This window comes from Monopterus albus, unplaced genomic scaffold (genome assembly GCF_001952655.1).
Source record: "Monopterus albus unplaced genomic scaffold, M_albus_1.0 scaffold128.1, whole genome shotgun sequence".
NCBI lineage: Eukaryota > Metazoa > Chordata > Actinopteri > Synbranchiformes > Synbranchidae > Monopterus > Monopterus albus.
Genome location: NW_018128008.1, coordinates 1,987,706 through 2,001,467, shown reverse-complemented (window position 1 = coordinate 2,001,467; position 13,762 = coordinate 1,987,706). Strand labels below are relative to the sequence as shown.

Genomic DNA, 13,762 nt, shown 5'->3' with positions numbered 1-13,762 from the left:
TTTGTTATTTTTTTTTTTTTTTTTTTTTTGCTCAGAAACCTCACGTGTCAAATATGATACAAATGGTTTTATATGTTTAAAAATGACAAATACAGTATTTGTGGCAATATTTAGGAGAACTCCAGAGGTCATCATTAAACACTCACTTCTGACAAAAGATTAGGATTAAAACAAGACTGTCAAAAGAAATAATTATACAGTTTTTATAATGAAAGGTTGAATTCATAAGCATTAATGCTAAAGCTCTAACTATGAGACTATTCATCAGTTAGTTGATTAGCTGATAGAAAATAATCAATAATCATTTATTTATTCTTAAAATTTTTCAAGCAAAAAGCTTCCTGAATGTGAGGATTTGATACTTTGATTCTTTGTTTTGTACCACTGAATATGTTTGGCTTTTATCAGAATCCGATTTAAAGACGTACCTCTTTAGTTATTTTCCTACATTTTTAGTAAAATGATTGATTTTAAAAAGACTTGGTATGAAACATACTTACTGCAAACATGAGCTTATATTCATAGAGTTCATTTGGAATCTATGAAGTCTTGAGAGCCTGTGTTGCCAAACAGAAACATCACAACTGTAACACTGCAGGGGTCTAGTTTGCTAGCATAATTTGGCTTCTTTTCCCCCCAGAGCCACTCTACACATACTACATTCTCCAACAGTACTGTAGACACTTCAGATTAAAGCTTCTCTCAGATTACACACAGTCGTTCATACATGTATTCTGACAAGGCAGCGGTACCTGCAGGATTATATTTTATAGCACACACACAAGAACAGCCTATGTCAAAGTATTGCTGTCACAATGGGAAAAAGATTTGCTCAGTATCTCGTTATTACTTTCATGATATATTTTTCATAATTATGACACTATTTTCTCATTACAACGTAGGCTATTGGAGTGACTGAAAGCAGCACAAACACTAACTTTGAGCAGCGCCTCCTTCTGTATCCTCACTCTCATCAATTCCTTCCCATACCAACTTTTCACACAATGACCAGTGTTGCGCTCCAGCCAGTCTTTGAGAATCACTGTGTTCCCACTGTCAGAGCCCAATGAGCGGTATACCCCGTACTTCCCTTAACCATCACCAAGCCTCCAGGTTGACGTGGACTGCCTTGCTTAATTTTTCCACTGGATTTGCTCTCTGGTGGTCTCATTTAGAGGAGGGAGGTGCTGCTCCTCACAAACACAGTTAGCTGTGTGTTTGCAGTGCTTGTAATGCTAAGATTCTGACTTTTAACCAATCACAAGAGACTGCTCTGCGCACGCACACACACCCTCTCGTGTTCCTGGTACTTGATTTTAGTCCTACCTCCTGAAGGGTGCTGAAATTTATCTCCTAGAACACACCTCCCAGGCGGAGTGCACTGCTGATAGGGATTCCATGCATCATGGAAAACCTGGACATTTTTACACCAGGTTACCAGTGTTTTTCAATTGACCTTCTATTTAGTAGATGGTATAAAGGTATGACAAATCTGTAAGTATGGTTTAAAGCGGTTGAAACAGTTTATCCAGTCCATGTTTAAATGTGGTGTCATGATTCTGTCCCATCGGTTTCCGTTCCCATGTGTTTATTTTGACATTACTTCCTGTTTCAGTTTCACCTTAGTTTCAGACTTTTAACTTTAATCACCGGTTATTGTTTGCACCTGTTTTCGCCTCATTATAGGCAGCTTTCCCCCACCGAGAAGCTGCCAGATCGTGCTAAACCCATGTTTTAGGACTTTCTAGTGGTTTTTTGTCTTGTCTTTTTTTCTAGCTGTCACCCAGAATCGACTTGATTATGTTTTCTGGACTCCTGCATTTTGTTTTGTTATTTGTGACCTGCACCTCCGATCGTTTTCTGTTTTACCTCATCTGGCATTATAATCGAGTTCACCTACGACATTGACGGTAGCTTCACATGCCGATTCCTGACATGTGGTGCTTTTTAACATAACATCTCATCTGGGTGGAGAAAATGCAAAGAAATCACTTTGCTTTATTATTTGTATAAATTTGTCTGCCTTGAAAATGTGTACAAATTCTATGGTTGAAGCCACACACAAGAGGGACTTGATTATGCAGTCAATGTTACACACCTGAGTTAATCTGCTATTTAAGTTGATGAGCTTCATAGTTGTTGTAAATCGAGTAGTAATTAGCTGTATCTGGGGCAACTGTGGTACAGTGGGTAGAGCGGTCGTCCCCCAACCAGAGGGTTGGAGGTTTGAATCACGGTGCCTGCAGTCCACATGTGAAAGTGTCCTTGGGCAAGACACTGAACCCCAAGCTTCCCCTAAGAGTTAGAGCCATCGTTGGGGGTGGGCACCGCAGATGGCTGTTCTGTACCGGAAGCAAATTCCTTGTGTGTGTAACATACTTGGCCAAATAAAGTGATTATCCTTATTATTATCCTGTATTTACTGTATATCATTAATTTTGGTGTTTAGTTGACTTTAGTGACGTTACTTAGTTGTACCCCCTGGCAACTGCAGTACCTGCAAGTACCCCTTCAGGACTACCCTAAGGTAGAACTACCCCTGAAATTACTTATTTACAACATTTTTTTTACTCAAACTAGTTAGTGCTCCCCTAAAAATGCATTATCATGCAAGTGGCTCTCATAAGATTAATTTGTCACCTATCTGTGTATACAGTACTGTATACTGTATGTATAAATACTACGCATATGCCTATAAGATCAAGTCAAGATTTTTATTTGCCATTTATGCATAAACAGACAGTCTAGGCATATAGGAATTCTTGTGCAGCTCTCCTTTGGAGTCAGGTAAGGAGTCAAAAGCCAGAAAGAACATTTAGTCTTAAAATAAAAAAGTTACATAAAGGCAACAAAGCATTAAAACAGCAATACACAAAAATAGGGTAATAGTATTTTCCCCAGTAAACTTCAAAAATTGCACTTAGTAATTCACATGGTGGAGTTGGATATGTCATTACGCTTGGTGAGGTAGTGAGGGGTTATAACAGACTAAAACACAGTTTATATTTAGACTTGTTTCCATTGCTTGGTAGAGAATGTCCTGCTATTATTCAGGTTCCACAAGAGAACACTGTTGATGAGATGCTCTTACAAAAATACCTTGTGGAACATTTCTGTATTATTATTGTGCATGTCTAGTGAGGGGTTGTTGCACATATATTCTCACATTTTTGTATTTGCCATCAGTCTTACTGCAGCAGTAAGTAAGCAGGTTTGAGCCGGATTGCTAGGTGTCAGATCTACCAAAATGAGGCTTAGGTTCAGCCGAGAAAGCATTTCTAATGTTACTGTAACATTGGTCCAGTGTTTTGTTTCCTCTAGTAGGAAAGGTTACAAACTGATACAGTTTAGGCTTTTCCTGAGATTGTAGTGGTTAAAATCCCCCAGAATAATAAAAGCAGCATCAGGATAGATATCACAAACATTGAAATATACATGCATCTACATGTAAATGAATGAGAAAACGGAGCACCTGTTCTACAATGTGCAAGTGTGTATACTGAGGATATGTAACAGTAAATCAACCAAGACTTAATTTACCTGTGTTCTCTCTGATGCATATTCTTGCCATCAGATCTGGGCTCTTGATAAGATGACAGTGGAGAGAGTGTCAGCAGAGAGGACAGAGTGTCTGCAGAGGATTGAGCAGAGGGTCCTGCAGGAGCGACAAGAGGCAGAGAAGAGAGAGGTAACACTGCCATTAGTGTCTCTGTGTACACAGCTGGAGTCATTGAAGACTCGGGGTTTGTACTGATCGTGCCTCTGTTAAACACTTAAAATCACTGTATAGAGATATGAACATGTACAATTTTTGGAATAAATGCATAAGTCATTTTATTCAATTACTTTATAGCTGTATTTAGTTGCAACTGGCCCTGTAAAGACCATCAGCATCAGAACCACAGACAATGTCAGAGGTGTCTTAGCTGGACTAAGGAGAAGAAGAACTGGACTGTTGCCCAGTGGTCCAAAGTCCTCTTTTCAGATGAGAGCAAGTTTTGTATTTCATTTGGAAACCAAGGTCCTAGAGTCTGGAGGAATGGTGGAGAAGCTCATAGCCCAAGTTGCACTCCCAAAAGCACCAAAAGTTGGTTAAATAGCCATGGTGTTGGTGTGCTTGACTGGCCGGCAAACTCACCAGACCTGAACTCCATAGAGAATCTATGAGGTATTGTCAAGAGGAAAATGAGAAATGAGAGACCAAAGAATGCAGATGAGCTGAAGGCCACTGTCAAAGAAACTTGGGCTTCCATACCACCTCAGCAGTGCCACAGACTGATCACCTCCATGCCACGCCGAATTGAGGGAGTAATTAAAGCAAAGGGAGCCCCTGCCAAGTATTGAGTACATATACAGTAAATGAACATACTTTCCAGAAGGCCAGCAATTCACTAAAAATGTTTTTTTATAGGTCTTATGAGGTATTCTAATTTAATGAGATAGTGAATTGGTGGGTTTTTGTTTAAATGTGGGCCAAAATCATCACAATTAAAAGACCCAACAGCTTAAACTACTTCAGTCTGTGTGTACTGAATGTATATAATACACGAGTTTCACTATTTGAGTTGAATTACCAAAATAAATGGAGTTTTCCACAATATTCTGACTTATTGAGATGTACCTGTATCTGGCTACATCCATAAAAAGTAACAAAATGGCCACACTTTGGATGAGATTGTTGTAGCCACAGGTTATTGTAAATAGAAAAAGTAACTCCTAAATCAGCATGTTTCTTTGTTCTGAATGAAACTGTTCATACTGCAGCCACAATGTCAACTGAAATGTGCTCATTAGACCAAGGACAGTGCGTCGGTGGTTGGGTCAAAACAAATACATTTTAGCTGCTATATACTGTGGTATGCTGCTCTTTAAAGCTTTTGTTATTGAGGTTTTGGCCTCCTGGGGGTAACAGAACAAACACAACATCTGACAGCAGCTTATACATTTCATACAGCTAACATGTAAGCAGACGGTTGAATTTTGGAGGCCTTCTTGTGTCCAAATCTGATACTCACTCTCCTTTTAGCTCCGGTGTGGTCTCTGATACAGCAGTGGAGTGTTTAGCTGCTGAAGAGGCAACTATTTTTGTTCAGGTGTTTAGTGTGCTTGCTAGGTAGAGGGTTTTTTTTACTGCAAACATCTGCCTGCCGCTGCTCTGTAGAGCTGAGTGAAGTTGGTAGTTCTGTGTGGCTCCTTTCACTTTGAATTTTCTATTCAGGAGGTTCCATTGCCAAAGAACACAACCACTTGAATGGTTTTGGTTTGGAGTACAAGGAGTACAATCCAAAGTGGCAGGGAACAAAACAGGAACTATATACTGTACAGGGCTTCAGAAATAACGCAAACAGGCAGGGTGTGGTGAACTGCTGAACAATTTGATTTGTGCAACTTTAGTTTTTTATGTTCAACAAATGTGACATGAACTAAATGTTATCACTGCCAATAAATGTGACATACACCAACATTCTCTTCTGTGTGGCTGTATGTGCCCTTTAAGCAGGCGTCTCTGGTCAGTGAGCTGAAGTGCTGGTGTCTGTCCAAACTGCACAGCATGGAGGTCCGTTACACAGGAGACCCCGGCAGCACTAAGCTGCAGCGTTCCTCCTCTGTAGCCGAGGGCCTGAATGAAGCCGATGGAGCCGGCCCCACCATGCTACCTGCTGGACAGAGGGCCGGCACCCAGGGCCTGGAGCTGGACAGCAGCCCTGCAGTCCAAGACTGCAGCTGTGGGGAGCCCAGTTTGGCAGAGGGTGGCTCAGCCAACCACTACTTTGTGGTACATGTGGACAGCTCTCCAGGTATGGCCTCAACAAATAGCTCACCCACTTGTGAATGTCAACATTCTCATTATACACCAAGTCTTAAGCTTTAATTTCCCAACTGTGGTCCAAATAGCACTGCCTCCATAAACAACAGATGTTAATTCATCCAGTACCATAAGTTAAATAATGAATTTATTCATTCCTTACCTAACTGTTAGTAAAAAGTTAAAATTAGATCAGATTTTTTAATTTGACAATAAACATCATGTGTAATTGATAATCAGCTTGGAAGGACAATGTGCCCAGTGAACGTGAATGGCACTCTAGCATTTAAATGTGCACATACACGTGCTTACACACAAGATAATGCAAATATATGGTCAACCAGAATGCTTTACTATATTCATAGATGTATACACTTTTAAATTAAGCAATTAAAATAAAACATGCAGACAACACAGCTGCCTTATCACAATAGACAGACAGAACCTACCAAAGAGGGGCCTAGTTAAACATTACTACTGCCACAGACTGGCTCAGGCAATATGGCAAGAGCTGAACATAAAGCACAAGGAATTGATTAAACACTGGGGGAGGTAGCAGTGTCATCAGTCCATGTATCATGTGTGCTGTGGAGGTGCTGAAGGTGTAGACTAACAGAAGTGGAAGCCAGCTGTAGCTGCCAGCCCACACAGGAACCCCCACTCCACAGCTGCACCCCCAGAAACTGGGTACTGTGGATTTGTAGACCACAAGCAGATCCACAAAGCCTTTGCTGGTGTCACTCAACAGTGACCTGAAAAGAAAATGATTCTTCTTTTCTCACTGTCGCAACCTCTAACAGGAGCAGCCGAAAGAAGAAGTACCCTGAGATGTAATTTGCCAGAAGAAGGAACATTTTCACTGAATCTGTCATAATTCAGCATTATCCTGCAAGCTAATTAGCAGGATGGCTTGAATAATAATGAATTATGTTGTTCAGTGGTTACTGTGTAATTGGATGTGCTCACTGAATCTCTTTTGAATGTGCAACAGATGGTGAGAAGGCACACAATGCAGAGGCAGTAGCTTTGAGGTCACTGCCATCTGTCCAGGTGGTTCGGCCGAAGGAGCGTTCAGCCCTCTGTGCTGACACCCAGAGGAAGAACGAGGACCTGTCAGATGTGAACACGGTGGCGTACGCTGCGAGCAGGGACAGAGGCCACAGAGCCAGCAGCCTGTCTCCATCCACACAGCGCCACTGCAGCAACAGGACTGACACTGGCCTCAGGGACAGGGAGCGAGGCAGGGACAGAGGTAAGCACCATAAGAAGCATTCTGAGGGCAGGACTAAGTCCGGAGGGGCCACAGGGATCAGGCCTCTAGAGGTCATTGGAGACCTTCCCAGTGAGCCTACCTTCACCCAGGAGAGGGACAACATGCATGCCCTGGAGGTCACCCAGTACTTCTTTGAGGCTGTGTCGATGCAGATGGAGCGCTGGTACGAGAGGAAGGTGCAGGAAGCTCACTGGCAGGCTGACCAGAGGGCCCAGGCTGACAGAGCGGCTCTGATCGAAAGGATTGCATACCTGGAGGACGAGCTGCGCATGCTGAGGACTCACAGAGACGATGACTGCTGACACACAGGCTGCATTAACACCACAAAATTTCTTTGAATAGCCATGACATGACCTGGATTTCTAACAAACACCCAACTGTCTAATGTCCTCTTCCTGGACAGCCAAGTCATTATATCTAGTGGGCCTAGATCCACTGAATCACATCAGCTATCCCATTTCTACTGCAGCCTACAAGCGTTTCACATTCAAACTCTTAGTAGTACTGGACTATGTGTACATACAGTACTATAGTAGTAACAGCAGCTCTTGGGCACTGTGTTGTAAATGGTCAGAAGAGTGAGCAAATATGATATTTAACAGTTCAATACACTTCATCCCATCAAACAGCCTCAACACTGTGCACACACACGTATACACATGTCCATCTATGCTCTAAATACTGATTAGTGAGCACAAAAAAGTCAGTGTTTTTTTGTATAAGATCACATCACATGAGTGATGTGTGCACAGTGGATGGCTGGATCACAGTGGGAGCTGTATGCATGAAGGGAAGCGCACTATAAGCTTTTTGTTTTATCTGGATGCTGGAGTAACTCTTGTAACTTTACTCCTTATTTATGAGAATGTAGCTGAACTGACGCTGTATATAAAACCCTAGTGAAGGTATCAACATTTGATTTTGCTGCACGGTTTGATTTGTATGAAGGCTGGAGTGTGACTGGTACATTGTTTAAATACAGCTAATTTTTAAATTGATACAATGTGAAAGAACAGTAAAACAATTACATTTACAGTTATAAAATAAATGTTATGTTTTTCTTTTGGCTAAAAATGAAGAAAAAGTGAAATATTAAAATAGAATTGCAAACATTTTTTGTTTTCTATTTACCCATTCACCCATCTCACCGTCTGTCTCCTGCTTTAACACAGTTGAATTTAAAGACAGCTGTCTTTAACGTCCCCGTGGCGTGCTCGCTTTGCTATTTCCAGTCATTTAATGTTTAATCTTAGGTATCTCTAGATTAGCTTGGCACCCCTCGTAACTCCAAACAGTCTAATTATTTCAGAACAAAAAACCAGAAAGCCTCTTTCTAAAAGTAGAGGATAGTTCGTAAACGTGCACAATTCCTAATGCCGCTCAGGAAGCTATGACAACACATAAACAAAAACACTGACAAATAAGCTATGTTTTCGACAATGACAGTATCTCAGTAACCCTGGGGCCCTGTATTTTTCTCCACATCCTCTGGTCACAGTGCAGCAGCAGGAGGTAAAATATATCCACAAAACCGGGCACAGTTGAAAAATTCCACTTTTACAGTGGCAGCAGTGGATGTCAGGTAAACTCACATGAACGCACAACTGCCTGGAGATTATGGCCATTCAAGGAGTGAGAGTTTGTGGGACATGTATAAACCTAGTTCCTTCTGTATAGAAATACTAGAACATCTCATTTTTTGAGCTTTAGGTCATGTCTAAGATGATAAATCACTGTTGCAACATTGTAGATAAGTCGAAAAGCATGCCATGAGCTCTTTAATTAAAAAGATGTGGAAACAGCCTGTCATCTGAACTGACCTTTTTTGTTTTTTTCTTCATTTCAGTCATTAAAAAAAAGAAATTAGAATTAAGCACTGGAGTAGTGTGTAATTATTCCATTGCCTCTGCAGATGCTGATCAATGAACTACTCTCACATAAATATTGTTTCCATTCTGTGTGTTTGTGACTAAACCAGCCAAGAATCTCTCAACAACAGGCCAGGTTCTAATCCTGACCAGTCTGGTCTCCCAGAATGTTCCCTGCCAATCATGACATTAAAGAAGAGTTCAGTCAGAACATGTTGTATGAACAAAGCTCAAGTTGTGTTGCAGTATTAACTGTCTGCTGTATATTTGATGTAGTGATTGCACACTTGTATTGGTTAGTTTTACATGGAGTACACTGTGGATATGAATAATGCACTCTGTATGGTGATGGCTGAAAACATATTTTTTAATAAAAAAAACTGTTTTTAACCCACCTGTGGTTTCATTAGTTCAGTACATATAATAAACATGACAAATGGCAGGTTTGTGTCGAACTGATGGAGCCTCGCCACTAGTCTACACACCCGCACACGCTGCAGGTCAAACTGTCCATCCGTCCTTGACAAGCAGCTGAAGAGGAGTCAGAGCAGTGAGGGGTAGCCCTGTCTCCATGGTTATGTTAGCACTCAGTGTTTTCTCCAGACCACACGATGGTTTTCCTAGAGAACCAGTTCAGAAAAGTCCACAGCAGGGATTCACAGCAGCTCAGAGTCACTGGGGTCTGGCCAGCGCCAGAGACTTCTGCAGCTCCACCAGATGATTGTTGGCCTGTGTGATCATCATACGAATGGCATCCTGAAGGAACAATGAGAGGAGTGAGCAGAGCAGAGGATACTGGGAAATCACCATCTCACAAGTCATAGTCTCCTAACTCAAGGTTCTTTTAAGAGCTTTTTTCTGGACTGTTCAATCACGTGTCCAGGTCTGGAGTAGATCTGAGCCAACACCATCTGCTGGTAAACACTCAAAGCTCCAGAAGAAGCTGGCGAGCAGACTTTGAGTTCCAAGCTCAGGAACAAATATTCATCCTCATAATGAATGGATGCCCAAATTTTTGATTTGATTTGTTAGAATCACACAACAGTGTGATTGTTGTAGCTGGCCAAGGGAAATTAAATCTGTATGGGTATGAAAACTGTGTTTGTTTGTTTTTTCTTATCAATTTCAAAACATGCAAGTATTCAACTTTAGTCTGCAGTTGTTATGACAAGGCCGGGGACTACCTCACCTCAATGAAGGCCACATAGCGCTCAGATGGCCTGCTTAATGTAGCAGGACCGTTCCACAGTAGGTGACCTGGCTATGTACTGGGAAGGCTACACTGTAGCTACCACGCTCAGACTGCAGGGACGTGTGCTTAAATGCATAAGATGTTTTTATAAGTATAAATCAATAATTTTATGTGTGCTCGATTTGATTTGTACTATTGTTATCAGCCCCTCAGTATGCTTATCTTTCTTGTTTTTCAGCAGGGTATTCACCCTAGACCATATTTTCCACTATGTACTGTAGAACTGCAGGATATATGAGTTGGGCTGTTACATAATTTATACTGACTATTGAATTCTATTGTAACTGCCCTTTTGACAAAGACTGACGTGTACTTCTGCTTGTGGGCCTGTTGGTGATGAAACATCAGCTTATTTTAATCAAATCTATGCTACATAAAGTCACAGTACTCCTGCCACTTTGCCAGTACTTTTCCTTGCACTCGTACTATTTGTTTACCTGGTCTGTGGCATCCTTATTCCTCTTGAACTCATCTCTCGTCCAGTCTCGGAGGTATTTCCTGTCTGCCTCATCTGGTACCTGCCGTATGGTCCTAAGAATGTTTCTGTAAATCTCCAGAACCTTCTGCCTCTGTAAAAACTGAGAAGGAATCAGCAGTTTAGACTCAACAGCACAGCTATGTTTACTTTATGACAGTAACATTTAAATGATGACTGATGGCTCCAACGCAGCCTCATCACAAACACGTATCCATTCAGCACAACAACTGTGTCTGTGCTGGGTGTTATATTGAAGTTCCAAGGTGATCATCTACAGGTACAGTGCCTTGCAAAAGTATTCATACCCAACATTTTGTCACATTACAACCACAAACTTAAATGTATTTTATTGGGATTTTGTGATAGACCAACGCAAAGTATCACATAATTGTGAAGTGGAAGGAAAATGATATGTGGTGTTCAAGATTATTTACAAATAAAAATCTGAAAAGTGTGGCGTGCATATGTATTCAGCCCCCTTTACTCTCATATCCCTAAATAAAATCCAATGCAACCAAGTGCCTTCAGAAGTCACCTAATTAGTAAATAGAGTCCACCTGTGTGTAACTCAGTCTCAGTATAAATACAGCTGTTCTGTGAAGGCCTCAGAGGTTTGGTAGAGAACATTAGTGAACAAACAGCATCATGAAGACTAAGGAACACACCACACAGATCAGGGATAAAGTGGTGGAGAAGTTTAAAGCAGGATTAGGTTATAAAAACATCCCAAGCTTTCAACATCTCACCGAGCACTGTTCAATCCATCATCCGAAAATGGAAAGCGTATGGCACAACTGCAAACCTACCAAGATATGGCCATCCATCTAAACTGACGGGCCGGACAAGGAGAGCATTAACCAGAGAAGCAACCAAGAGGCCCATGGTAACTCTGTCCCACCTGAGCTGTGGATCTCTGCAGCTCCTCCAATCTGTCCGCAGGACAACTATTAGTCATGTACTCCACAAATCTGGCTTTTATGGAAGAGTGGCAAGAAGAAAGCCACTGTTGAAAGAAAGCAATAAGAAGTCCGGTTTGCAGTTTGATGGATGGAGCTAAATACAAGGCAATCCTGGAAGAAAACCTGTTAGAAGCTGCAAAACACTTGGGACTGGGGCGGAGGTTCACCTTCCAGCAGGACAAGGACCCCAAACATACAGCTAGAGCTACAATGGAATGGTTTAGATCAAAGCATATTCATGTGTTAGAATGGCCCAGTCAAAGTCCAGACCTAAATCCTATTGAGAATATGTGGCAAGACTTGAAAATTGACACTGTTGCAGCTGCCTTATCCTATAGTCAGCAAAGATTCAAAGTGTTTATTGTCATATGCACAGTATGGAAACGCGTTTCCCTGCACAATAAAATTCTTACTTTGCCGTCCACCCTGAATGCCAAACACAAGTGAAATATAAAGTAGATAAACAGTAGCACAAGGTCTAAAGGCACTTTAAACAGCGAGTGAAAAGAAATATAAGTATATAATGAAAACGTATGTGCAATAGTCGGCAGTAATGAGAACACAGTAAAAGATCATGTATGTTACATCGAGGATGTGTCGTCTTTCAGGTCCTCCCATCATCGGGAAAACCTGTCTCCTGAAGAACTAGAAAAGCAGGGTTTATTGAGAAGGTCTGAACCAGAATATTACAGACGTACAGAACCTTGGCAGTACACGGACTCTCACACACAGCGAGCTGAACTCTGTGTCGCTTTATGTTTATGAGGTGGAATCTGGTTCTACATAAATGAAGGTTGGTGTACAGATGTCACAGTGGACACACAGAGGACATGTACTGCAGACCTAGAGACTCTTGTTATCAACTGCAAACCCTTTTACTCTCCCCCTAAATGCAACAGTTTCATGCTAATGGAAGTGTATATAACACTAGTACACTACAGCTCCTGTCAGAACTGATAACTAGCCTGGAGCTAGAACATCCCGACTCTCCACTCATGGTTCTAGGGGACTTTAAAAACCCATATACAGTATATTAAACTTGATAAGTCAAACATTATGACCTCATGCTAATTGTTCATTCATTTAACTAACAAACCAGATGTTGAACAGAAATACAAACAAAAAAATGTATGTTAAAACGTGACTTTAGGCTTATCAACAAGTTAGCCCGAATTATTTATGCCACATTTGAACAGTAGGACACTGGACTCAGTTTCCCAGGGTACAACACTCACCACGCTGTTATCGCCATAATTCACCGTTACTTCCTAGGTGAACAGCGTTCAGTCGCAACCACCTAGCCTTCCAAAAAGCAGTCTGATACACCTGGTCCTTTCTACATAACCCAACCCAGAGGCTGAAAAACCGAGCCTTCAAAAATCTATCTTACACCGTTAGCAAAGTACCGGTAAGGGTTAGTGCAGTCCATCAGCCAGCCAAGCTCTTGCATAACACAAATGTCACCTCTCACTACTTTAACTGTTGTATTTACCTGCTTTAAAGAAAGCACAGTGGGGGGTAACCGTGAAACCGACATTTCTAACACAACATGGCCATCAAGACACTCACCAGCGGATGTTGTGATGATTGTCATACAGGCTAGCTCTGGAGTTTGCTGCCCTCTAGTGGAACGGGGGACAGCAGTCTCCACACACAGCTCGTAAGATAGGTATGGCTGAAAGCACAGGTGTAAGAGGTACTCAGTTTGTTTACTTAAGCAAAAGTAGCAATACCACAGTACAAAAATACTGTTACAACTAAAAGTCCATTCAAAATATTACATAAGCAAAAGTACAAAAGTATTAACATAAAATATACTTAAAGCATCAAAAGTAAATACTCATTATGCAAAATGGCAGTTTGCACTGATGTACATCATATTATTAAATTACAATTACTGTGTACATCACATTTAATGTTGCAGCTGTTAAAGGTAGAGCTCATTTTAAGTTCAAAGTGTTTATTTTGTCATATGCACAGTTAGGAAACGTGTTTCCCTGTACAATGAAATTCTTACTTTGCCGTCCACATGAATGCCACAAAATACAAGTGAAATATAAAGTAGATAAATAAGTAACACAAAATCTAAGACACTTTAAGCAGCAAATGCAGCAATATAATAAAAA

The 13,762-nt window shown here is 41.2% G+C and overlaps 2 protein-coding genes across 2 annotated transcripts in view; one reads left to right on the top strand and one right to left on the bottom strand.

The window, feature by feature from the left end:
- ankrd6b (ankyrin repeat domain 6b) overlaps nucleotides 1-8,618 on the top strand; it is a 52,604-nt gene extending 43,986 nt beyond the window's left edge. Inside the window, exons 14-16 of the mRNA XM_020612910.1 lie at nucleotides 3,575-3,688; nucleotides 5,501-5,798; nucleotides 6,798-8,618. Of these exons, the coding sequence (XP_020468566.1) occupies nucleotides 3,575-3,688; nucleotides 5,501-5,798; nucleotides 6,798-7,381 (996 nt within the window). The 3' untranslated portion in view covers nucleotides 7,382-8,618. The remainder of the gene's footprint in view (nucleotides 1-3,574; nucleotides 3,689-5,500; nucleotides 5,799-6,797) is intronic.
- Nucleotides 8,619-8,624: 6 nt separating this feature from the next.
- lyrm2 (LYR motif containing 2) lies at nucleotides 8,625-13,205 on the bottom strand. The gene is made up of 3 exons (XM_020612909.1): nucleotides 13,129-13,205; nucleotides 10,637-10,777; nucleotides 8,625-9,703 (listed from the first exon to the last, which is right to left on the bottom strand). The coding sequence occupies exons 1-3, from the start codon at nucleotides 13,171-13,173 to the stop codon at nucleotides 9,620-9,622; spliced, it is 270 nt and encodes an 89-aa protein (XP_020468565.1). The 5' UTR covers nucleotides 13,174-13,205; the 3' UTR covers nucleotides 8,625-9,619.
- Nucleotides 13,206-13,762: the final 557 nt, after the last annotated feature.

Coding starts and splice junctions, on each gene's coding strand:
- lyrm2 (XM_020612909.1), bottom strand. CDS start 13,173: ATGTCGGTTTCACGGTTACCCCCCACTGTGCTTTCTTTAAAGCAG. Junction 10,778..13,128: donor CTGTGCTTTCTTTAAAGCAG/GTAAATACAACA, acceptor ATTCCTTCTCAG/TTTTTACAGAGGCAGAAGGT. Junction 9,704..10,636: donor ATAAGGATGCCACAGACCAG/GTAAACAAATAG, acceptor TTGTTCCTTCAG/GATGCCATTCGTATGATGAT.